Raw genomic sequence first — 23,278 nt, 5'->3', positions numbered from 1 at the left:
TCGCAAATGGTTGGATCTGGTAGTGGTGTCCTTCGCTGTGATACCATGCAGCTTCCCAGTAACTCGATATCAGAGGATGATTATCTCTCGGCTACAGGTCGTGAAGAAGGCGAAATCGAGTGGATGCTATTCGGTATTTATGACGGACACGCGTAAGATCTCCAAATTTGAGGCGAGGATCAGAACTGACACACCCAGTGGATGGGAAACAGCAGCGGCACTTCGTGGCTACCTTTTTACTTATATAGCTTACGAGCTGGAAGCCATCTCATCGACGGGTGCCCCGAGCGACGGTATGTAAATCTCGGTCTTCTTTCACCCTTACTGCAAAACATATTTCGTGGACTCTGGTGCCCTCTTCGTTCTTCTTGAAGCTGTCTCCAGGCTCAAGTCTGAACTTCCCAAACGCAGACGCTGACCCAAATTCCCATACCCAGCCGCTCCTCAGGATGTCGACCGGGCGATCGAGAAGGCCTTTCTCAAGCTTGACAAAGAAATCATGGATCAAGGTGCTACAGCAATTACTGGGCCAAGTTTTCTTAATGAGGCAATGTCTCGGCTAGGCCCGGCTTACTCTGGATCCTGTGCCCTAGTATCATACTATCATACCGAGTCGCAGATACTGAAAGTAGCGTGCACGGGTGACTCACGCGCCGTCCTCGGTCGACGTAATGCTGCAGGTGAATGGGAAGCAATAGCTCTCTCAAGCGACCAGGTAGGTGGTTTGATCTTTGAACGGAGAGAAGAATAACCAACTCCGAAAAAACTAGACAGGTCATAACAAGGATGAAGTTGCAAGACTGCATAAAGAACACCCAGACGAACCCAAGCTTGTGAAAGATGGAAGAGTTCTAGGTTTGATGGTATCGCGGGCTTTTGGGGATGGTAGATGGAAGTGGTCGCGTCAAGTGCAAGAGGAAGCACAGAGAAGGTTCTTCGGTCCGCCACTTAGGGAACCTCTCATTTCGCCACCTTATCTCACAGCGTTGCCGGTGGTGACTACCACCAAGATTGAACCGGAGAATGGAGACTTCCTTATCATGGCATCAGACGGGTTATGGGACCATCTCACAAGCGAGCAGGCGGTCGACTTAGTAAGCCAATGGCTCAAGACCCATGATGTTACAAAGGATGTTTCCCCTCCAGATCTGGCCCCCACACCCAACGCTATTCCTGCGCGTGAGATCTCGAGTCGACGCAACCCAAATCCAAACATGGCGTACACGTACGTATTTTCCGAGTTCATATTTCCTCTTCTGGACTAAATATTGAGCCTTGAGACATATCTTGGGAGTGTCTACTTTGTAGACATGTTTCAAGGCTCAACACACCATCTCGGATAGGCAATGCTGACGTTGAAATTACAATCTAGCGACATTCGAACCGCCGATGCAAAGCACTTCGTAATGAGAGACGAGAATGCGGCCACTCATCTAACTCGAAATGCATTAGGGGGAGGCAACGAGGACATGCTAGCTGGCCTGCTGACCGTCAGTCCTCCGTACTCGAGGAACGTGAGGTAAGGTACCTGAAATCTCAGCTATATACCTCTATGCTGACTCTCCTCTCTGATAGGGATGACATCACAGTGAATGTAATCTTTTTCGGAAAGGATGACACAACAATATAGAATCTTTGAAACCCGCGTCGAGTTATAAGCATTGGCAAGCAGCGAGCATGTGGTTCTGTATCAGAAACCAGTCATGCTGAGCTAGTACCATTTTGCCATGGAGACAGTGTGAACATGCGATGTTTCTGACTCTAGTCGAAAAGAATGGAAAGGCAACCTTCACACGCTTGAAGGGTAAAGTAGGACATCAGCAGCCAAAGCTCTCAAGAATGCGGCCTCGACCCTACGGCTACCAGCGACTTTTTTGAGCACTGTGATTACATTGTGGCCTGCTGCCCGAATCTGCGCAGTTGGATGCGACAGATGGACAGGCTCCTCAGTTCCTGCAGGTAAGCCTGGCATAGAAAACCTTGTACGCTCTGGATAGGCTCTATCAAGGCGCAAGGTCCCAACACCTTGATTGGGAAGAGGAGCGATTGGCTGTGCGTAGAAAACCGAGACAACTTCGTCCAGCGAGAGCAAGAAACAAAAGCAAGCAAGATTAAGTAATGGGCCAGCCGCGATAGAGGGTCGGCGCCACTTCAGCACTCTCTGGGAAGAATTTTACCACTTTTGGCAGCCAATGATGTGGAATCTTTTGCGATGGTTTCAAATGCTCGCTTCTGGGCAGTAGCGAATGCTCGTACAGGTACCTAGATTACTCGTAAGGGCAATTGTGCCAAGGACGGCATGAAGGATCAGAATGTTGGAGCGGTTCCACATGGCTATTGAATCCATGTTTCAACTGACGACTTTTAACCCGTAATCACCCCCACCAGCCCCTACCGGAGCCAAGGCATAATCTTAGCAATGGAAGAAGTTCAGCCGTTTCAGGGACCGAGGGGCCTTCCTTCGACTTTAAGTTTGGTGTTTTGCCGTCTGCCTGCCATGGTTCTGTATTTTCGGAGCAATCTGCTTCAATTCTTTGGGATCAAGTGGGTCGCCGTGAGCCTGGAGAGGAAGAGTTGGATTCTGCTCGCTGCCGCATCACGATTGAGTCTTACTTTAAGTAAGTAGAATTTGGGTGCCTGTACCTTAAAACGAGACAAGATTAAAGGGCGACGATCGCGCTTCTACTAACCACGTGGCACGTGCGACTTTCTTCTCACAAACCTTAAATGTTGCCGCCATCCCGTTCTGCGCCGGCCATTCCCCATGAAAAAGGGGAAAAAAAGTCGAACCCCTTGCTCCTGCATGCTCGTGCAAGATTCTACCATACATGTAGTTTGTGAGACTGTGATGGTAGACTGATCGTGGGTGTCCAAGGCACAAAGTGCTCTGAGGTGATGCCCCTAGGTAAATGATTGAATGATACTGTTGTTGGGGGTATTTAGTTCGTATTAGGTTCGATTCCTAATGGCGCTGGTACAATGGTGTTGCGGTGCTTTTTATTTTCTGATACGAGTACCTATTTTCGTGCCAGCAATCCTTGCCCGAGCTATCCGAATTACGATAATAGGAGAAGCTGACTCCCCCTTCCCACGGTACTTTCCAGCAGCAATGTTAAATAAATGTGGTGAAACTGCCCAGCCTCAGATATTACCCTACTTTACTTTATCGTTGCGGCGTCTTTTCTCCCAGCTTACTTGCTATCTATCACATTATCCCCTATTATTATAACAATCCAACATGCATCTTATTATTACAATGTCACAGCGCCCCTCGTTGTCTTTGTTTCATGATTCTGACGGCCATTTGCGCTATGATACGATACCTACCAGCCTAACTACATGTGCCTTGATAATGCCACTTTGACTCCTCTAGGCGATTGTTTAATTTGACCTTTGGCTTCCTGAACGAGATAGAATAAGTACCTCGTACTTTAAGCAAGCAAGTCCCTATTAGCGTCCTCGTTCCTAAGTCTCTTCTCAAGGTAAGGTAGTCCTAATCTCCTGACTACCTATCACAAACCACCTTCCACCCTCATTTTCTTTCTCCTCCCTTCTTCACCAATCCTCCTCACATTCCTTTACCAACACTCTTTATTTGCGTTACAGAGTCCGAGACTCTTGCGTGCCAGTCACTACATTCACTCACTCTTTTACATTGCTTATCTGCCTCTGCCATTCTCTCCCAGCACATTGCTTCCACCAACACTCGCTTCCTGAACATCCACTGCTTGCTCAAGACAAGCCCGCGTCATGCGTCTCTCTACCATTGGCCAAATGGCCTTTCTACTCGTTCATTCGCCCCTCGTTCACAGCCGCCTCGGCCCCACGATCTGCACTCCAGCTCCGGGAAGTACCGTGACTCCTGCCTTTGTCAAACAGGTCATCGTTGGCCTTGCACCCCTCATGTACGCACGAGTGGATCCTATCGTCTCCCCCAATAAGGCCTCAGCCCATGTGCACTTGGGCATGGGTGGCTCCAATTGGAATGCCTCGATGGAGGCCGACACCGCCCTCGACTCGTCGTGCACATCGACACAGGCCAAAGCGGACAACAGTGTCTATTGGACTCCAAGGTTGAGTTTTAGATCCCCCCAGAACGGTAGCTACATCTCCGTGCCTGCTACTCAAGAAAAGGTCTACTACAGGTAAGATCACTACATCGCCAGCCCGCCACTCCTCGCTGACCCTCCAGCTCTTCTATGCCAACTTCCGACAAGATCGTAGCCTTCCCACCAGGCTTTCAAATGCTTATTGGCGATCCTTACAAGCGCAGCCAGCCGGATGCCACCCCGCTGGAGGGCGGAGGAATCTATCTCGGAAGAGACTCTGGCCAGGGCATCCCCCAACCAGTCCAGTTCACGTGTCCCACGGCGGACGGTTCCAATCCATATGCGAAGCAAAATCCATATGGTAATTCCGGCTTGGGCTTCCCTATGGCCAATTGCGACGCATCTGGGACAGGCCTGCGGTACGACGTTTACTTCGCCGATTGCTGGGACGGTAAAAGCCTCACGCAAGACCTCACAGCACCCACGTCTGGGAGAAATTACTCGAGCACTGCCGGCACCAAAAACGGTGAACAGAATTGCCCGGCAGGCTGGACGCATTTCCCAGCAATGCACATGGAAGTCTATTGGGACATTGACAGCTTCAAGACAAGCGGTGTCTGGAATCCTGCTAGTGACGCCTGGCCCTTCGAATTGGCGCAAGGCGATCCTTTGGGTTTCGGTCTCCACGGAGATTACGTGAGTTATCATAGTAGCGGTTCTATAACCTTTCTATAACCAAAGGCTGACGAAGTCCAGTTTGCCGGTTGGGGAAAGGACACTCTGCAAACCCTCATTGACGAATGTTATACATGTGATGGTGACAACGAGGTCGATGCGTGCTTGGATCCCTCCGTTATCAACACCCCCGACGAGATGAATGCATGCAACGTGCCGTCCCCTGTGGACGAGCCCATCTGGGGCTGGTTGGAAAATCAGCCAGGATGCAACAAGCGTCAGTCAGGCCCTCAGGAGGCGGTACAGGCAACTTGTGAAGAAGCTGGTTTAAGCGCGCCGACTACTCAACACACCGATGTCCCTGGATGGACTTACCAAGGCTGCTACTTGGATTATGTCAACTTTGAACACCTGTTGACTGGTACATCTGCTTCGCTCCCGAACCCTGTCACACCGGAGTGGTGCGCAGGTTTTTGCAGTGGCACTGGAACCGCGGATAACGCGCAGAAAGCGCAGACGACAAAGTACCAGTGGATGTCGCTAGAGTACTCCTCCCAATGTTTCTGCGGCAATGACCCGCAACTGTTGAAAACCCCATCTAACATCGCCGCCAATGGGCTTGAGCAAGGCATGTGCAACTCGGTCTGCACAGCCGACCAGACCCAGATCTGCGGTGGATCCAACGGCCAGGCGTCGTTCTACAGCATCGATGGCGCTGATACCTCATCATCCAAAAAGGAGAAGAGGGTTTCGCACTTGCACCGCCACGCCCACGCCCACGCTCACGACAGCTCCTTCTAGATTATAATCTACATTGAGCTCTGTAAGGGAGACCTTCCTCGGTCGAGCAGATACCTTGAAATGTACATTATCACTACTCAGCACATGTTTCACTTCTTCGAGGGTCCGATGGATTATACCCTATCAGACTTCGCATCTTCGTTTGGTACGGCATCGGTTCCCATGGCCTCAACCAGCTGTATGTTGGAATTCATTCAAGGCACTAACTTGGACTATGACGGAGCATACGAGTTGGAAAGCATAGAGAAATCAAAGCCTTCGCTCCATGTACATATTACATTCTAACCAATAGCCTTGAATTCATGATCGAGTGCGCAACCCGCAGCCAAGCATTTTGAACTTTCTCGGTATGAGTACTAGGCCGGTCCCGACCTCTGCCGACTCGTGAAACAATGTCATGATGGCCCTCGGGCCTAGATCTGTAAGTATAAGTGACGACGCGTATCAGCTTTTCCGCTCTTCTGCGTGCTCTAGCTGCAGCGCCTTTGAGCGCGTCAGACAGGTAGAAGACGAAAGCAACCATGGATGTAGTTTGCATGGAGTCTTTCTCTACCCAAGACCTCCAACATGCGTGTTCAAAGCGGTGCAATCTTGTGTGAAAATAGCTATCCCTGGACATTTCTCACTAATCGATCTTTAGAATTCAGTGGTAATTGATGTGGCACAGCATATCTCACCAATCTCACCAATGGTGCCCGAATCTTTCCTTTGCAGTGCCCAAATTCGATGTACAGATAAGCAAGTCTTAGGGTCACCGCCGCCTCTTCTTTGTTTCTTTTTTACCTAGAAATGGAGTTAGTATGGTCAGTCCAAGCGACTTCCTGATTGACCACTTTCGAACCCGTCCGTCTCAACATTGGCGGTAGATTGCCATAATCGCATTGTAAGGCTTTGGAATGTTTCATATCGTTTAAAGCACCAGGTGTCGACAGAAGTCTGAAACCCGAGGTTTACCCGGCTACTGCGCGCTTCCCCACCAAAACAAATAATCATATTCTTGAATCTATACGGTAAAGACTATACCACATTATGGAAGCACCTCATACTCCTACACGTAATCCTCCTCTAGCCAATCACGAAGCTACCACTCGTCGTAAGGCCAAATTCTTTGAAGCCTTTGACTCCCGAGCCCCCGATCGACTACTTAAAGACGTATGTTATGACAAAGAAATCGAATACAGTACAGGCAAATCATGGCTACGAAGGCGATAAACGTATTAAATCATCATTATGGTGATATTGTGGTGGAATATGTACATTAGATTCTCAGCTTTCTCAGTAGCCGGGTAAACCCCGGGTTTCAGACTTCTGTCGATACCTGGTGAAGTACCTGCGGGATTCCGTTCATGCATGATGACGTTGTTTACTCACACTCATCTGGCACACTCGCAGAAAATCAAAAGCACCGCAACACCATTGTACCAGCGCCATTAGGAATCGAACCTAATAGAGTACAAACTGAATATCTCCGCCAAACACTCGCCTCATTTCTATTAATTCCAAATTACATGTAATTGATGGGTATACAGTTACGGTATCGCCACGTCATTTGCATTATCCTCTCTACTTAAGTCCGAAGGTCGGCACCCCACTACAACATAAACCCGAGGGTCCCGCCCCGCCGTGACCCGCGGAGATAGTCTCACCAATCACACAAATCCTCAGCTTTGAAGCCTTCATTCAACCAATTCTCTTATTATTAGACCCTCCTCTAAAGCGCCACGGTTCACAGTCATCTCTCTGAGGCTATTTTCCCCGCTCAAGATGTCTTTGTCTTCTTCATCCCCGTCGTCCCATGGCAAAACAATCATATGGGAAGAAGCTTTACCAGTACGCTCATCATCAGAATCCCATGCATCGACCATAGAACCACCTACCCTCTCGACCACGGAAAGCCATCCGGGTCCGAGAGCCCGCTCAAGCACAAGTCCTGATGGTCGTTTGTCTGCCTCGTTCTCCACCAGGCTGAGTGCCCGTAAAACTCAAACCCCTCCGCTTCACCTCGATCTCCTCTCGGCTGCTGTAAGAGTGTCACGTTCTCCGGGAACACTGCCTACTCTCGCAGAGTCCCCATCAAGAAAACCCTCAGCGCCTATTGATATACCTGCGAGGAAAAAAGCGGAAGGTCAGGTTTCACGCCCAACCACGCCCTTGACAGCACGGGCACCGCAAGGAGAGTACTTTACATCTTGGCACAAAACTGAACCTCGAATTAGCGAGTCCTTGACCCCATATTACTCTTCGCGCGCAAAGAAAACTTCCGCAAGTCGAGACCCTTCAGCTGCGCAGAGGGGCTTTGCAGCAATGAGTCCGAGGTCGGAATCATCCCAGTGCAGACCCTCTTCTCCCCTCTCCCCCAAAATGTCTGTCCCCTTACCTTCGATCAACAGCAGCCAGAAAGCTAGGGCGCCAGCGCAAGGCTACAATGTGGCTGGGCTCCCCAAATACCACCCAGCAAACTTTCCGTCAAGAGACCACAGTCCGGCTCCTCCCTCACCTCTAAGCTCACGCTCAGTCACCTTGCAGCCACGTTCTGGCCGTGGTTCGGATGCCAAACAACAGCTTCTACAATATCGGCGAGACCTGATCAACAATACAGCCAAAACCTCTCGCTCTCTACTCTCGTCAAGCGTCAGCTCCAAGCCAAGCCCCCCACGACTTAATCCTCTCAGGAGTCCTGGTGGACTGATGACACCACTCATGTTAGAAGGTGCTGGGGATTACTTCGGAACTAGTTCCTTGCCTGCCGGATTCAAGGAGGGAGACGGGAGAGAGATTGTGGAGCGTCAGGTTCAACGGAAAAACGAGAGGTGGAAAGATCCAGAGGCAAGATCAGGAAGCGTCAGTCCGGCCCTGAGCCTTAGCCCCACTGTGAGTCCAGCTGGCGGGCGAGGGTGATTCCGAATACTTGGTCTCTCATCCAGGAAGAAACGCCTTGTTCGAGCCATTGAAAGCGAGCTCATGGCTAATTTATCTCCTACCAACCCTCATTACTCCGACGACTGGCACGATTTTGATGTCTATCGTACCAGTTCTAGTACTTCGACTTCAAGATATCTTCATGAATGTTACACAGGGAACAGCAGGACTGCCACCTAGATGCACGAAACGGGATATGAGCAACGAGCATCGGCATAGGCGTTCTGCATCACACTCGAATTTCAGATCTTATTGGCGCCCTTCGGTATCGGTACTGGCTTTACGCATAACCTCTCATAGACATACGTCATGTCGTCAGCGTCTTCGTCTCCTTTTGACCCCGATAATTCAATATGGATGACCTGGCCGTGATCGAGGTCGGGAATTGTCCACCAGGTTACTGGCCATAACAGTTCGGAACAGCACAGCACCGTACGCTCAGGACCTCATTTTACGAGTCTGCCGAACATGGCAGCAACATAAGTGATGGCGGTTCGTGAATCTAAATTCCTTTTTGCATCATCACAGGCGTTCGGTCTCTATAGATTACCAGATACCATTGTCTCCGCCCATAGGGCGTCGAGCTCTTGCACGATTCGTTTATCTAGATAGACAGAGAATGAATCCATCCCCCTCTGCCTGAGCCTTTCAACGAAACCCGGCTTCTGCTAAGAACTGGTCTCCTTGTGAAAGAAGTGTGGTGGGGCAGTCAAGAGATCACACACGGCCCTTGCCTCGGGCCTCTTGCCTCGGGCCTCTTGCCAGTGGTGAGTAACCAGGAGCGCCGACGTTTCTATGATTATGCCAAATTGAAGCAGCACCGTAGAGGAAGACTCTAGCAACATTGGTGAGTCATGCTGTACCATTACCATCACTTCCGGTATCATTATAAAGCGACACCAATCAAAGTTCCACAAGAACCTTTCGTTAAATGATGATCATAGTATCCATGAAAGCCTGCATTGCTTTGACCACGAACGTTGCAAATAGCATCTAGACATAAGAGTTCACTGTAACTGCGGGTGCAGATATCGCTTCGACCAGGCATGGTTCCGGTCGCCAGCTTTGTCTGGAAGCAGTCAGAGCTTCCAGGAGAGAGGAAATGTATGGTTCTATTTTGCGTGGTTCCAGGTGTGGCGTAATGATGACTTCAGCAGCATCAGTGAGGAAATTTCTTGTTCCTTGACATCCTTCCTGAACCATTCATAAGCATGACCAGCTTTATGGAGGGTAGGGATGGGGGCACTGATGCTCAAAATCGGCATGGAAATAATAGGTTCAGCGTCGTCACTCTCTGACAGCTTGCCCGCTTCTCCAAGTCACGTCAGCTCATCTGTCCGACATGAGATTCAAAGCCGACGATGGAATCATTATCAAGTGTGTGGCGCTGACTTAACTTGACTGTACTTTTTTAGGATACATCGATCATGTCTCGTGCGTCGCTTTGTCAATCTGTTTCTCAATACTTGGGCCTTTCCTCACGTATACCATGCCAACAGGATCATCCTTACCCTTCAGGATTTCCCACGCTCCAATTCCCAAAGCCTTCGGTCCCCTTTTGATACCACGTCCTCCCCCACCAATTATCAGATTACCGGGCCGGTACCGCCCATCGGCCTCCATCCTCCGTATCGCAGAGTGATGGATCCATGCATTTTCAGGCATATCCCTGACTTCGGCCCTGGGCAAGGGTATAGATATCGCTTTCCAAGATCCATCAGGTCTGAGGTCCATTCTGCGGAATGGAAACCACTCCATCATCTTCCATGACAAGACAGACTCTACTCTCAGACCGTTGCTGAACTCAAGACAATCGTGAAGCACACCTTTGGTCGCAGCTCGGAAAAGCGTCTGCTGGAATTCGGATTCCTGTGAGGTCTCTGGCTCCATCCCAGCCGCCCCTACGCACAGTCTCGGAGTCAGCATTGCTTCCTTTGCGCAAGAAGCCTGACTAATGACAAAGGTCTGGGGAACAAAAGGAGATCTTGCTCCTTTGATATGTCTTACGACTCAGACTTCGGGACAAGATAGGAAAAACTCCGAGACACACCTCCATCCAGATTCTTGCTTTTCGGATTTTGGACTTGAGAACGGGATGTTGTCCAGGCTGATATGAGTCAATTGAAGTCGATGTTATAATGGAAACCCCATCTGACGCGGCGTTGCGCGAAATAGCAGGGCCCGTGGATGGCAGGCGGCCATGTGAGCTCCCTCGTGGATCAAGGTAGCCCTCTTCTACAGCGCTCAGACGAGGCGACATAGCTTTGTTGAGTTCGACAGTCGAGCTAAACTGCGATCGCCTGCGAAACCGGCCTGCACCCAACTGACTTGCATTTGACCCGTTGCTCATCAAGTTTTCTCTTGCCCCCGTTTTCTGTCCATGGGTCTCTCTATGATGCTCCTCGCGCTCGGGGGTTTTGGGGGTTTTTGCCCCGGATATCAAATCTGATCGGAACTTTGCCCGCCGTTCGTCAATACTAACCGCGTGACGGATCACTCTAGCCGAGCTTCTGGCGGTGTACGGGAATTTGCTCCGCTGCATCCATGCATTCTCGAATCTCGGGACACTGTTGACTGGGCACAGATTCAGCTAGAGCCCTCATGCCTGATAAATAGGCGAGCGGAGTTACCAGTGTGAAAGAGGCCAAGAAAGCGAATACGTCGGACTGGACGACTGAAAATCTCACAGAAAGCCAGTAAGAAATCAAACATCTCCTTTTTCTTCTTCTCTTCCACCGTGTTCTCCTCCCTCTGCTGCCACCGAGCAAAAGCCTTCCGTGCAAATCAAATCATCTCTTCGTTACCAGCGCTGAGTAGGCCCACGTGGTCAAGCATCTCCGCAAGAAAGCGTGCCACGCAGGCACCCCTACTGGAACCGAAAAAGAAGATGTCATCGTCTTCATAGCACTATTGACGACTTCGGAGTCAGCGTTTCCTGTTCAAGAAAGCGTTTCGAGTTTTGGGACGTGTCCTCACAGTATGGACTTCCAAGACGTTTCTCAAATCTCAAAGATTGGACTGAAGTAGGGAATAATAACTCCGGACACACGTACGTACCTGCATCAAGAACTTATAGGCGACCTGAGAAGCTTTTGGCTGTATGGCCTCAGTCTGTTTGAAAGGGTGACCTTACCATGACATGTAAGTCAAAAGCCGTGCCAACAGCAGAGTCTTTGGCTTTCTGATACCATGAGTTGAATCGGGCCAGGCGACTTGTATGTGAAATTGATAGTGTGTTGACATATGTTCCGATTCCCGGCTAAAAAGAATCAGACCACGTAGGCAGACAACGGAGGATGGAATACCTGATAATAGTGCTTGTCGCCGTTCGTACGGTCTAGCATCCCATATATCTTCAGAATATTACTATCTGCGGAAGTGCCCGGTGCGGAGTCAATCTTGTTCTCTTTTTCTCATCGAAGGACTCGTCCCACCCGAAAATTTATTCCCGGTGCCATCGAAGCAGAGTATTATCTGACGTACGTTCAGTCGCTGGAGGAGACGTGAGAGCCGTTATGAGTACCCTTTTCCTTTGCCGATATGGGCCATACGACTGAACAGCAGCGGCATTGGAGCCCGTCCCCCGTTGTACACCACTCGTGCTGCCTCTTTAAAACTGCATTTTTGCAGGATTACTTGATTCAAGAATAGGTCTTCAGCAGGCAAAACAAGACCTTCAACAACTGGTGATCCCGCAACAAGGGCAGAGGAAAATTAGATGCCCTACCTGGCTCGCAGTTGTTGGGGTGCGAGTCGCAATGATTACAAGGAGCAGATTTCCCTTGGCTCCGCCGCTCTGTATAAGCTAGATCTACGTAATGACAGCGGAAAGATTCGGCCTGATAGCCCTAACTTGGGTCGTCATGGTGCATTACCGTTCAAACCGTTGGAGGCTAAGGAAACACGGTAATGCGATTGGAACTAGTCGCCATCTCGTCGTGTTCTACCTGCGGACTGTCAACTTAGAGACGTGTGTGGCGTTGCATAGCGGAGATGAGGGGGCAAACGAAAGACATTGTTGCGGACGAAATGGTAGGACATTTGGCCGGAGCACATAGATGGCGATTGGATGGAGAAGCTCGGCAGGGAAAAGGTGGAGAGTGGTGGATGCGAATAGGCCAACTTGATGCTTGATTGAGTGGATCTAGATGGGTTGGGATGCAGGACAGCGGTCAATTCGGGCAAGAGTCCAGAAGGTGAAAAGGGCAAGCTCATTCTGCACATTCCCGTAGAGTCGGTTGATGTTGAGTGCTATAGTCATCTACTTCTCGTGCGGAGATACTCGTGGAAGTTCGAAGTCAACGGAAAGATGTACGACATAGCGGTTTTGGATCGAAAAGATTTAACCAAAGGCCAAGCTCTGTCCTTTGATGGAACTTCTTCATCTTCGTCTGGCTCGTCCCTTCAATTCGGGTAGGGAGCGTTTTGATAGGTTTTGGGAAGATGCGGTACCCACCGCGTGTCGGCTGGATGATTGTTCTTGAACAGAATGTTGCTTAGCTAGGGTCTGGTGACATTACGAGCTACCTAAGTCATTTCCTTCCAATAGGGAGATGCTCGTGTGGGGTCAAAGTCGTCGCTCAAAGTCATAGTCTTGATATATACTTCCAATCCTCCATAGAAGAGACGTAGTTTTAACAGCACTCGCATAGATTAGTGGGCTTTGAATCGAAAACTTACGAGTATTCAAATCCCGAGCTTTTGTTTCCAATGAAACTTGTCCATTTTCCTTTAGACTCGTCACCCAAATGCATGTATGGAGGCGCGACATGGATTTTGAGTAGCTGCGGTATGAGTACACTACCTTTACGAGAGCACGCCGGCTCGATAGCATACTTTAAGGTAGGTTACTTTTGTCTGCGTACCCTCAAGCGCCGCCCCTGGTTCAGCAGCAGAATTATCCCTGTATTCCCCGGCAAGTCTAAGGCATCATCTTGGCACTCCCGAGGCGGATTTATGTACTCGGTATTGCCCGCTCCCTGGTAATGCACGGTCTCAAGTCCGGTGACTCCGGGGCCGAGCTTTGGGGGATACCATCCCAAAACTTCACCCCGAGCCCACCCCCGCTCCGTCACGCGGCGTAGGGCTTCTCGAATTCAGGGCAGACTTTATTACGCTAAGGTATTATATTACTTTGCTAGGTACGGTACTCGTACCTACTACCTAAAGTACCTTATCACGCGGGTGACAGAAAAGCCTGGACACTAACCTGAATTAAGCTAGGAGATCAAGGGCCGTCCCACCCACAATTTCACACCCAAATTTCCCCCTCTTACCTTAGCGGAGGGCTATGAGTTGCGGTAACCGTACCTATACTAAATTAGTGAAAATTATCGCCTTTTAGCGGTTACTTAGTCATATAACCGTGATACTAAAAAATTTTAAATACGTTATATATTTTTAATAGTGCTTTTCGTAGAACGATAGTAGATCAATTTCTCTAAAAAAGCGTATTAATTTTTAATACGATGAATCTAGAAATCTAATATATTACGATAGTAATTATAAATTAGTAGAATAATGATATTTATATAAATTATCTTATTTAGTTAAATAGAATCTTCTTTAACTTAAGTAAATTTAGTTAAGTAATAAAAAATTATAGAGTAAGATAGTTTCGTAGTTCGAATCAACGAATATATCTCTTATTTAAAATTAATTAATTTTATAAATATCTTAATTCTTAGTAGATCTTAATTATTATTATAGGGTTCTTAGTTTTTTATTCTTTTCGAAATAGTTTTTGATTTTGTAACGGTTTCTTAGTTCTATAACGGTGTCGTAACGGTGTCGCAACGGTGTCACAACGGTTTTAATCTATAAAACGTATTAAAAATATTACAGTCGTTTTAACTCGATACGATTTTTTATTAATACGTACTAAGATATATAATCGTTAATTATTTAGTTCGTTTTTTATTCTTTATCGTCTAAAGGCGGAGGTGGCCTACTAACACGTCTTAATAAAATAATCGTATATTTATCGTATATATATAGTAAAAGAAGGCCGCTGCTACTCGCTAAGGTAGTTCATAAATGAGTGTATAATTAGTATGCCTGAAAGGATCGTAGGCTATTCTAGACGGTGATGGACGAAGGACAGGCTATTAATGGAGAAACATGGTATTTATGCATAGAAATTTGGTGGGGGAAGGCCGTAATCTCCATTTGGTTAGTGTCTAGGCTTTTCTGTCACCCGCGTGCTTATCAATTGCTGGCTACTTCCGTGCCAAGAAGATGATCCCAACCGTGAGAATAATCCGAAGAATCCGAAAAGTCCGAATGATCACGCCACTTGCAGCCGTTCAATTTATGTAATGTAAAGTAGAGGTATTGACTATACTTATTAAACACAATCAATAATAAACATCTTACACTCTCATACCTTCGTTTTTTTCCCACCTTGTACTTGACCTTGGAACTATGGGATTGACTCTGGTCGCACGCTTCAATTCACCACCATAATGGAAATTGTTGTTCCTCCACTTTGTCAGTCCAATTTGCCACTACTAAGTGGGATACAAAGCATTAGATTGCTTTCATGCACTTTATATCACCTCTGCGCCTGAGCCGACAGGAGCCGAGAAGCAGCTATTCATCTCAATCAGACCAAACATAAGGCACTGCAGCACGTCAGCGGTCGTGGAATTTCTGCCAATCCATTTGCTTTGTTGGCCGCCTCCCGAAGGCATGGACAGGGCCAAAATTGAGGTACCGTATGCAGCCTCAAATTCCCCAGACAACGATTGGGACCGTTGGATGGACTGGGACCCAGCATCCCATTCCGACCTAGCATCCACTGCATCTATGCAATTATCTGCAGACGCCCATGATCCGCAGCGTTCTTCAATTGAGACGAACGAGTCACGAAACCTTAATCCTGTTATAGAGGAAGCTGATGCATCCCCTCGACCTGCCAAAAAGCGTAAAGCATCCACAGAAAGCGGCGACTCGGCCACACGCCCAGGCATCCAGGACGGGAAACCAACGTCTGTTCAGAACAAAAGCCATAGCATCGTTGAGAAGCGCTACCGTACCAACCTCAACGACAAGATTGCTGATTTACGCAAAAGTATTCCAAGTCTTCGGGACGCTGCCTTTACTTCAACTGAGACGGAAAGGCTTGCAGCATATCCCAAACACAACAAATCCACCATTCTGACCAAAGCAATCGAGTATATCCACCATCTCGAACAGCGAAACGCTTACTTGGAGAACGTCAATGCTGGCCTTAGGAGCCAGGCGCGCTATGCTAAGTCAGAAGTCGCTCAAGGCCGAGATACGGTCAGTGTAGAATTGTCAAAGCCTCCATACGCAGGGCCAGAGGACTCGCCATCTACGACCCAAGATTCTCCCATCACAACTGATGCTCCACGAGGCATGATCCCCGTGCCAGATGATATCAGAAAATTGCAGAACACTGCGCCTCAGGAGCACTATGCCGACCGAGTTTCTTCTAACGACCAGCAGCCTGGAGCACACTTCTCAATCAGAGGCGGGAAACTTATTGGGAAGCTCATGGTGGGATCCTTGGCTGGGCTCATGGTCATGGATGGATTCATGGAGAACCGCAGGGACCGAGAGAATGACCGTGGACTGTTCGCGTTACCATTTTCGGCACCATTTCCAACGCTGCAGCCGCTCTGGGCATTGCAAGGCCATCTGGCATCGTTCCCGTTCGCATATCTCCTCCTACCGATGATCAAAGGGTTCTTGGTTTTCTCTGTCCTCGGGCTCGTTCTGTTTATGTATCTTTTCAACTCCAAACCGAGGCTTGGTCTCAAACATGCAACAGAAGGTAGAAGCGGGTCTCGCTCTTCAGCTTCTCCAATAGAAGTGCGTGAAAATGCATGGTTGACAGCGATACAAACACTAAAGGTCCCTCGGCATAGCTGGTTCCCCGAGATGATGGCTCTTATACTGGAAACGGGTGCATACATAATCAGGCAATTGCTAGGTTGGAACATTTATTCATGGCTAATGGGCAGAAGCGAGGAAGAAGAGATTGCCAGAGTGAGGGCTTGGGAAATCGCCATCGACGCCCAGCTGACTGGTGGAGATGCTGAGGTGAGCAGGAGCAGGCTCGTTCTCACCGTCTGGGCTGCCGGGACATTGCCCAAAACACCGGCCAGACTGATGCTAAAGGCTTTACATCTTCGCATTATGTTCTGGCAAGCTTCGAGGTGGCCCAGAATTTGTTCGGCTTTCAACCTCGCAGCCAGCCGACTCGCCCAGTATCAGTGGACTCTAGCCAAACGAATGCTTGACACTGTGGATGTCGCGACAGGATCTGAAAGTTTCGAACCGTTATCCGATCACCTCCTGGCCCTCCTGCAACGGCCGGCTGAAGACGTTATGACCGACCTCACAATACAGCAGGCGCATAATCTTTGTTGGAACAGGTCAGCATCCACAACATCTGAAGACGTTGGGGTTGAGGACATTGCGGAGGACACGGCCATGCGTGGCCCTCTTGATGCCCTGGCCTTGTGGTCATCTTCTCTTATACTGCAAGAGACACTGAGCAGCTTTCTTGAGAGTGGCGAGACCAGCCAGGCCCACCTCTCACAGATCGAAATCGCTCTTCGAACAGCGCCACCAGGGTCGAGTACTTCTATTCGAGCTTTAGCAGCAAAGACCATCTTCTCTGAGCCCGATCGTAAACAGAACATCCACAAGCTCTCAAAAGCTCTTTTGTCTTCGAGCGCGGTCTCTTTCCCAGGCTCGCTTTCGGAAATCAGTGCCTTTTCGAGTACTGTCCGTAGAGATGTACTTACCTGCATCGAATGTGCCAAAGCTCTTGATGCATTGACCGGTCTCCGACCCGATCCCATGTCATTTGATAGTGCAATACAACTCCTGGATCGAACATACTCTGGGGTCAAGAGCCTGGATGTATTAGCATTGGCTGCCGCATACAATTTGATACTTGTCCTCATCAACGCCTCTGCGAATGCTGGACAATATTTGTGCATTCTGAATCAGATCGTCCTGAACACCGTCGTACAAATGGACAAGCCGGATGATGAAACCCGTTCACGCGCTCAAGAAAGGTTACAGACAGCCTTACAAAGGCTTCAAGTACAACGCAGATCATCGAATGCTTCAGTTGAGAGCGGATATGTGAGCATGTGAAAACGAAGTTCCATTCATTACTGCGGCCGAAGCACAGCTTCAGATCCAATGATATCTGCTCCATATTTTATGTCCAACCAAAACGACATCATTCGAGTACAGCTTCCCCCGGCGTTATAGCCCCTACCATGGATCTTTTCCATTGCGACGCCAAGCTGCTTACCTTCTCGCTTTGAGGTTCTTTGGCACTTGGTCTTGCCGATGAATCTGCGAGTGAGACCACGACGATCCCACTAGCAGTATGCTTGAGACTTGACTTCGAGGAACCATCTGGATGAGAGGCCGAGGGGACATTGAGAATTGTAGCGACTGAGGAGTTCGCGGGAGATATCTTGATAGATTGTGAGTACACCTTGCCACTCAATGATACGGCTGTGGTAGCTGACCTTTGGATCGCTGCTGTTAGAATCGCGTCGTAATTGACAGGTTTGGGGGTTAAGTGCCTAGCGAGCCTAGGCATTTGGACAAGCGTTTCAAGATGAAACAAGAAAGTCTAAATGCCTTCGCCACGAGTGTTTCGGTCGTCCAGAATAATGGGCCACCGGTGTTACCTGGAAGCAGCAAATGATTGCATCGATAGCCTATTAGAGTAGACGCAAAAAGGACTGTTGATATTAGCCTTGAGACCTTTCATTCATTGCTGCTGTCTCCCCAAGGCGAGTCATTCAAATACTTCTCTTGCAGCCACACGGAACCAGAAAATCGAGCGCTAATCATGATCATCTTCTTCCAACCCCGGACAACCCTCCATCTTCTCATCCACGTACTTGAATTTACACCAAAAGCAGTACTGATGCTCCTTCCGTAGATACCCTACCAGTCTCTTCAACCTTTCCTTTCCTTCAAGGTTCAGGAACTCATTCAACTCCTCGTCCTCCTCTTCCACATCTTCCTCCTCTTTTCCCAACGCCTGCCTATCCTGCTCGTCCTCCTCGGGATCCACATACGCTGCACTCCTTGAAAAGCCCTGATGTAGATCGTACCTTGCACGCCTCTCCCTCTCCTTCTCTTGCCGCTCTCTCACCAGACCTCTCCACAGAACATTCACCTTCTTCACCGGCACTTGATCCCGCCCCTCCGGCTGCTCCAACCCCTCCAGCACCCTCATCGCACCCCAAAACATGCCTTCAACCCTCTTCTCCTCCCTCTCCTTCCCAACCCTCTCCCGATAACCCCCCTCTTCAGCCCTCTGCTTCTTCTCCACCCCTTCCACCTCCTCCCTGAACTTCCTCTTCTTCTCATTCTGCATCCCCACGCCCCCTCTATCCTCCTTGACGGATATATGAAGCGGCTCGGTCCGCGCGTTCGGATTCGAAGAAGCGCCCAGCGCGGCTCCGGGCTTGAAGCCGAGCTTGGCCATCATCTGGAATCCTTTGGAGGAGTTGGGGAGAGCGGTGGAGAGGGCATCGTCGCGGGCGGCGGCGGCGGCGGCGGCGAGCTCGGCCTTGGACTTGGGGCGGGATCTCGCTTCGGCCTGCGCTGGCGGTCAGTCACTTAGGCTGACCTCGAAGGGCCTGACGGGGGAGGGTCGTACTTCACGTTGCTTGCGTATTCGGCGCTGGGTGTAGGTTTCTTTCTCAGCTGGTTTGGCGGGCTCTGCGATGGTCATAGACATGTAATCGTCGAGCTCTTCGGGGCCAGGACCAGCTGCAGGCGGCGATGAAGAATCGATTTTCGCCATGATGTAGAGGTGCATTGAGATAACCAAAGACAATCTTTGCCTGGTGGTTGGATCGAACGCCGGGTAACTTACGTGAAGCGATCTCGGGTTTCATGTCTGCTAATCTAAAGATAGTCTAGCGAGTTTCGACAACCAAAACAGTTGCTACTGTCTGTGGTAAGAGAATGGATCTTTGCAACATCAAGTCCCTGTATACATGACCTGGGTAAGTGCTGGCAGAAACTCTTGCATGCGAATGACCGAAGAACAGGCTGAGGTATCTAAAGTCTCCGCTAATGCCAACAACAAATGCACGCCAATTGAAACCATTTCTATCGTAATTCGCCTGCAATGCATCGCTAAATCCAGATTGGTGATATCGCCCAGCTAGATGCATGTCCGTGTCATCTAGTGCTTCTCAAAACTAGATCCTGACTTTAAGTTAGCACCGACGCTATGAAATCACAAGCCCGAGCGTGCGTACCTTGAAGAACTGTTGGAACTCTTTCGTGTCCGAGGTGCATAATGCCCGTAGATACTCATCAATCGTGCCACTATCCATTCCCATCCCACTCAGTTCTGCATCCCTTAGCCAGGTAAGGTACTCCTGACCGGTCTTCGTGTAGATAGCCATCTGAAGGGCCGCGGCCTCGCCGAGCACTTGCTTGCCCTGTGCATCCTTGGGGTCAAAATTTGGGTTGCTTGGAATTGCCCAACATGTAGGTGAGATTGTAATCATCATGAAGCGATCGAAACCAGGGAGTTTCGGTTGAGGATTTCCGTAAGAAGCATTGACATTCCCAATGGCTAGAGATTGCAGTTGCAAGTCTGGGCCGCCCCATGTGAAGACCATGCGAGTCAAGACTGAGAAGGCTAACTTGGCCGTTTGGAAGTCCGTGATATCTTTGGTGAGGTGTTCAATGGTTGAGATGACGGTCGCAAAAGTGGGTTGGTTAACTATTGTCAGTCAGCAACTGGTGTTTGGCCCTAGGTCACGAAAACATACCCTCACTCACAAGTACTGACTCCAGACCGTTATTGAGTATGACCAACAAGAATGCAAGATATTCACGTTTCAGCTCTGTAAGTTGGATCTCATCGTCTGTGCCAGCTACTGGCTCTGCGATGCCGGCGAAGACCCGTTGCAGAAAAGGCGTGAGAAGGGTGTTCAGTATATCATAAATCTCTGATTTGAAACCAAAGACTACTTGGTCAAGGAGCTTCATAAACAGAGCCATTTCGTCTTTGGTCGATCTTTCGGACAGAAGACCATCAATCCACCTAGGTAATTGGGGCAGGATCTGACTGCCCAGGACATTCAGAAGTCGGGAGAACGCAAACCTTGCCGCCTCGCGAACGTCAAACGAAGATCTTAGGCCCTCCAACGCAACAAGTATGGCTTCGGCCGACCTGGCAAATTCTTCAGATATCACTCTTGCGGGTGGGGAGGCAGTAGTTGGATTCGCTGCCGGCATATAATCCGAGAATCCACGAGCGAGGGTGCCCAAAGCCATAATCAAATGATGTACTTGGAGGATCGCTCGTTTGTCTCCCGCTTTCGCTCGGTCAATGTGCGCTTGCAAATCCGAGAACAGCGGGTGGGTGACTGATCTAACGAGCAGAACTTGGGTTTCCACTGGAATGGAACGTGCGGAACAGATGCAACCGATGGTCTCGTACAGATAGAGCTGGCTATTGAATCTTGCGACAGCTGACTGATCGTTTTCGGTTGATGACATGTCCTCGTTGTCGTTCTCGGATGTCTCTTCTGGCAACTCAGCATTGATTGGGAGCAGATCACTCAGAGATTGAATTACGGTCTCAGCGATGCTTCCAGTATGTTGTCGTACGTGTTTAACAAACCTATGGAAAAGATACCATGATCGCAACCTGACCTTGATATGATCATGATGTACAAACCGTACGAAGCTGTCCAGCACACGAGTGATGAGGTGGGGATTTGCTTCGAAGAAGCTGTAATACCGTTCGCAGATGATCATATACTGCAGCTGGACGGCTGGATGAGAGAATGAAGCGACATCTGCACATTTTCAGTAGGTGGCCTTTCGGTCTGGTAGTATAAATTAATGTACCTGTTTCGACAAGCTTGAACATCATCCCGATGAGTTGCTCAGCAGCTAGTGTGACCGGTTTTGTCTTGCTATAGAGTCCACCATGTCTGTAGCCCAGCTCTCCAAAGAGCTCCATCTCGTGCATAGCCAGCTCGAGATCCCTCCAGTCAAGCTGACCGTTTTGGCCCTGGAACCTATCGAACGTTGACACGACAACATCCCTGATCTTCTCTATATACATGTTCTCATCTACTGCGGCGACGGCTTTCTGCAGAACATGCAGTCGTTTTCGAAGCTCTTGAAATTCTGCCTCATCCGTTTGAGCATCGTCTTGGCCCCAAAATGAAGTTTCATCATATTTCGTCTTTGAAATTACAACATCAAGAATAAGGGGTAACATGGCAGAGCCCTCAGAAGCCAAGGTACTGCTGGGCTTGGCTTTCTTGCGCAATAATGTAAGGAGGTCGGTCAAACAAGGGATTACCGTAGAACATATCTCGTCGTACTCGTCCGAGAGAAAGTGCAATACATGCGGCAGGAAAGTCTTAAGTTGTGCACTCCCACGCTGCGATACCAAGTCGTTGCCTTGTGAACCATCCAAAGCTTTGACGATATCACAGACAACGTTGTTAACCAGCTTAGCAACACCTTCCGCAAGATCAGTGTCGTAATTTGCTGTGGAGCGCATTTCGGACAACTCTCGGCTTCCTACAAGTTGCATAACAGCTTCATTGACCTTGAGAACGTCGACCAATTCAAGCTTGTCGCTGGCGCTCATTTTCTTGCTCAAGATGTCGATGAAGGCTTCGATTGCGGCGTCCCTCCTCTCCTGAATTGGTTCATTACCATCTGAGTACTGCTGGGAGTTTAGGAACTCGAAGAGTAGACTAAGCAGAGAATCATTAACGGCCATTGAAATCTCTGTCCAGGTTACCCATCTTCCGATTGTTGTTAGACAAAGCTTCACAATAGAGTCATCTCTAGACCTCCAATGCTCCAGAATTTCATGCCATGAAGACGCAATCATCGCCGTATCCCGCTGTCTTACTAGATCCTTGAGATCATTATCTCTTCTTTGTTCTTCGGGTGTTCTCGGTAGTAGAACATCTGCAATATCGTCATGCACGGAAACCAGTATGCGAAGGTACAGCATGACCCCTGCCGCATTGTCCCTTGAGGTCGAACCAGTGGTTAAAGTTAGATTCAGGATATCGTGGAAGAAAGACGTCCAATGATTAGCATACAACGCCGTGAAGAGGTTCGTAACGGTTTGTGTAATCTTGTTCTGGATGGATACAGGATCAAGCTGGACGTTGCTGCTGTCAGCAGCGCCATAGGTGTTCTGCATGTATGCAAGTATGTTATCCCTCAATGAAATCATATCTTGGTCCACTAGATGTCCAGCTTCTATAGCATTGTTAACAATGTCGAGTGAGACATGGCGGACCACCTCTGAAGGCTTCGGGTCTCGCAGAGCCAGCGAAAAACAGATTTGCCATCCTTGCGGTTCGGAGCGTAGCTGGTTGAGAAAGTCGAACGCTTGTGATTTGAGGGACTGTTCGGCACGAGGGTTCCATGCGATCTCGATAGCATTCTGGACCTATGTTCAAGACCAGACGTTAGAGTCATCGGCGTTGATACAGTAGAGCAGCTGGCTCGACATGCCTGTGCATCCATGCCGGACCCGTCCTCTCAAGAAACACTAAGAGGCCAAGAAGGCCTCTACGCACGATAGAGTCTCCTGTCCAAGCTGCCGGCCAGTCTCACTGGTAAAACCCCTGGAATGTGCTACCGAGTCATAGAGGCAGGTGTTGTCCGCTTTTGAGGCAGACTTCTTATAGGGTAACAGGATTGAGGACGTTCAAATATGTAGAGCTCAGGATTCTAGGCCAAAAGTATACGAATGATAACTGTTGTTGATAATAGAGATTTGATTAATGTATGTTTTATTGACTAAAGATTGTCAC

General features: G+C 49.1%; 7 protein-coding genes across 7 annotated transcripts; 4 read left to right on the top strand and 3 right to left on the bottom strand.

Moving 5' to 3' along the window:
* Window positions 1-45: 45 nt before the first annotated feature.
* HO133_004586 (uncharacterized protein) lies at window positions 46-1,630 on the top strand (the record flags this gene model as incomplete). The annotated part of the gene is made up of 6 exons (XM_037295502.1): window positions 46-152; window positions 199-293; window positions 438-715; window positions 771-1,225; window positions 1,373-1,519; window positions 1,576-1,630. 6 exons carry the CDS (start codon window positions 46-48, stop codon window positions 1,628-1,630), a joined length of 1,137 nt encoding a protein of 378 aa, XP_037157503.1.
* Window positions 1,631-3,774: 2,144 nt separating this feature from the next.
* On the top strand, window positions 3,775-5,525 carry HO133_004585 (uncharacterized protein; the record flags this gene model as incomplete). Its single annotated transcript, XM_037295501.1, has 3 exons — window positions 3,775-4,145; window positions 4,193-4,745; window positions 4,806-5,525. 3 exons carry the CDS (start codon window positions 3,775-3,777, stop codon window positions 5,523-5,525), a joined length of 1,644 nt encoding a protein of 547 aa, XP_037157502.1.
* A 1,764-nt stretch (window positions 5,526-7,289) lies between these two features.
* HO133_004584 (uncharacterized protein) lies at window positions 7,290-8,423 on the top strand (the record flags this gene model as incomplete). Its single annotated transcript, XM_037295500.1, has 1 exon — window positions 7,290-8,423. The coding sequence occupies one exon, from the start codon at window positions 7,290-7,292 to the stop codon at window positions 8,421-8,423; it is 1,134 nt and encodes a 377-aa protein (XP_037157501.1).
* Window positions 8,424-9,869: 1,446 nt separating this feature from the next.
* HO133_004583 (uncharacterized protein) lies at window positions 9,870-10,986 on the bottom strand (the record flags this gene model as incomplete). Its single annotated transcript, XM_037295499.1, has 2 exons — window positions 9,870-10,409; window positions 10,495-10,986. 2 exons carry the CDS (start codon window positions 10,984-10,986, stop codon window positions 9,870-9,872), a joined length of 1,032 nt encoding a protein of 343 aa, XP_037157500.1.
* Window positions 10,987-15,134: 4,148 nt separating this feature from the next.
* On the top strand, window positions 15,135-17,579 carry HO133_004582 (uncharacterized protein; the record flags this gene model as incomplete). Its single annotated transcript, XM_037295498.1, has 1 exon — window positions 15,135-17,579. One exon carries the CDS (start codon window positions 15,135-15,137, stop codon window positions 17,577-17,579), a length of 2,445 nt encoding a protein of 814 aa, XP_037157499.1.
* Window positions 17,580-18,288: 709 nt separating this feature from the next.
* HO133_004581 (uncharacterized protein) lies at window positions 18,289-19,260 on the bottom strand (the record flags this gene model as incomplete). The annotated part of the gene is made up of 2 exons (XM_037295497.1): window positions 18,289-19,053; window positions 19,114-19,260. 2 exons carry the CDS (start codon window positions 19,258-19,260, stop codon window positions 18,289-18,291), a joined length of 912 nt encoding a protein of 303 aa, XP_037157498.1.
* Window positions 19,261-19,643: 383 nt separating this feature from the next.
* Window positions 19,644-22,974, bottom strand: HO133_004580 (uncharacterized protein; the record flags this gene model as incomplete). Its single annotated transcript, XM_037295496.1, is given in 5 exon segments — window positions 19,644-19,670; window positions 19,724-20,196; window positions 20,246-21,280; window positions 21,333-22,911; window positions 22,930-22,974. 5 exon segments carry the CDS (start codon window positions 22,972-22,974, stop codon window positions 19,644-19,646), a joined length of 3,159 nt encoding a protein of 1,052 aa, XP_037157497.1.
* Window positions 22,975-23,278: the final 304 nt, after the last annotated feature.

The sequence above is a fragment of the Letharia lupina genome, assembly GCF_014066315.1.
Source record: "Letharia lupina isolate WasteWater1 chromosome Unknown contig_2, whole genome shotgun sequence".
NCBI classification, from domain to species: Eukaryota; Fungi; Ascomycota; class Lecanoromycetes; order Lecanorales; family Parmeliaceae; genus Letharia; species Letharia lupina.
This window is presented reverse-complemented; position numbering and strand designations above follow the sequence as displayed.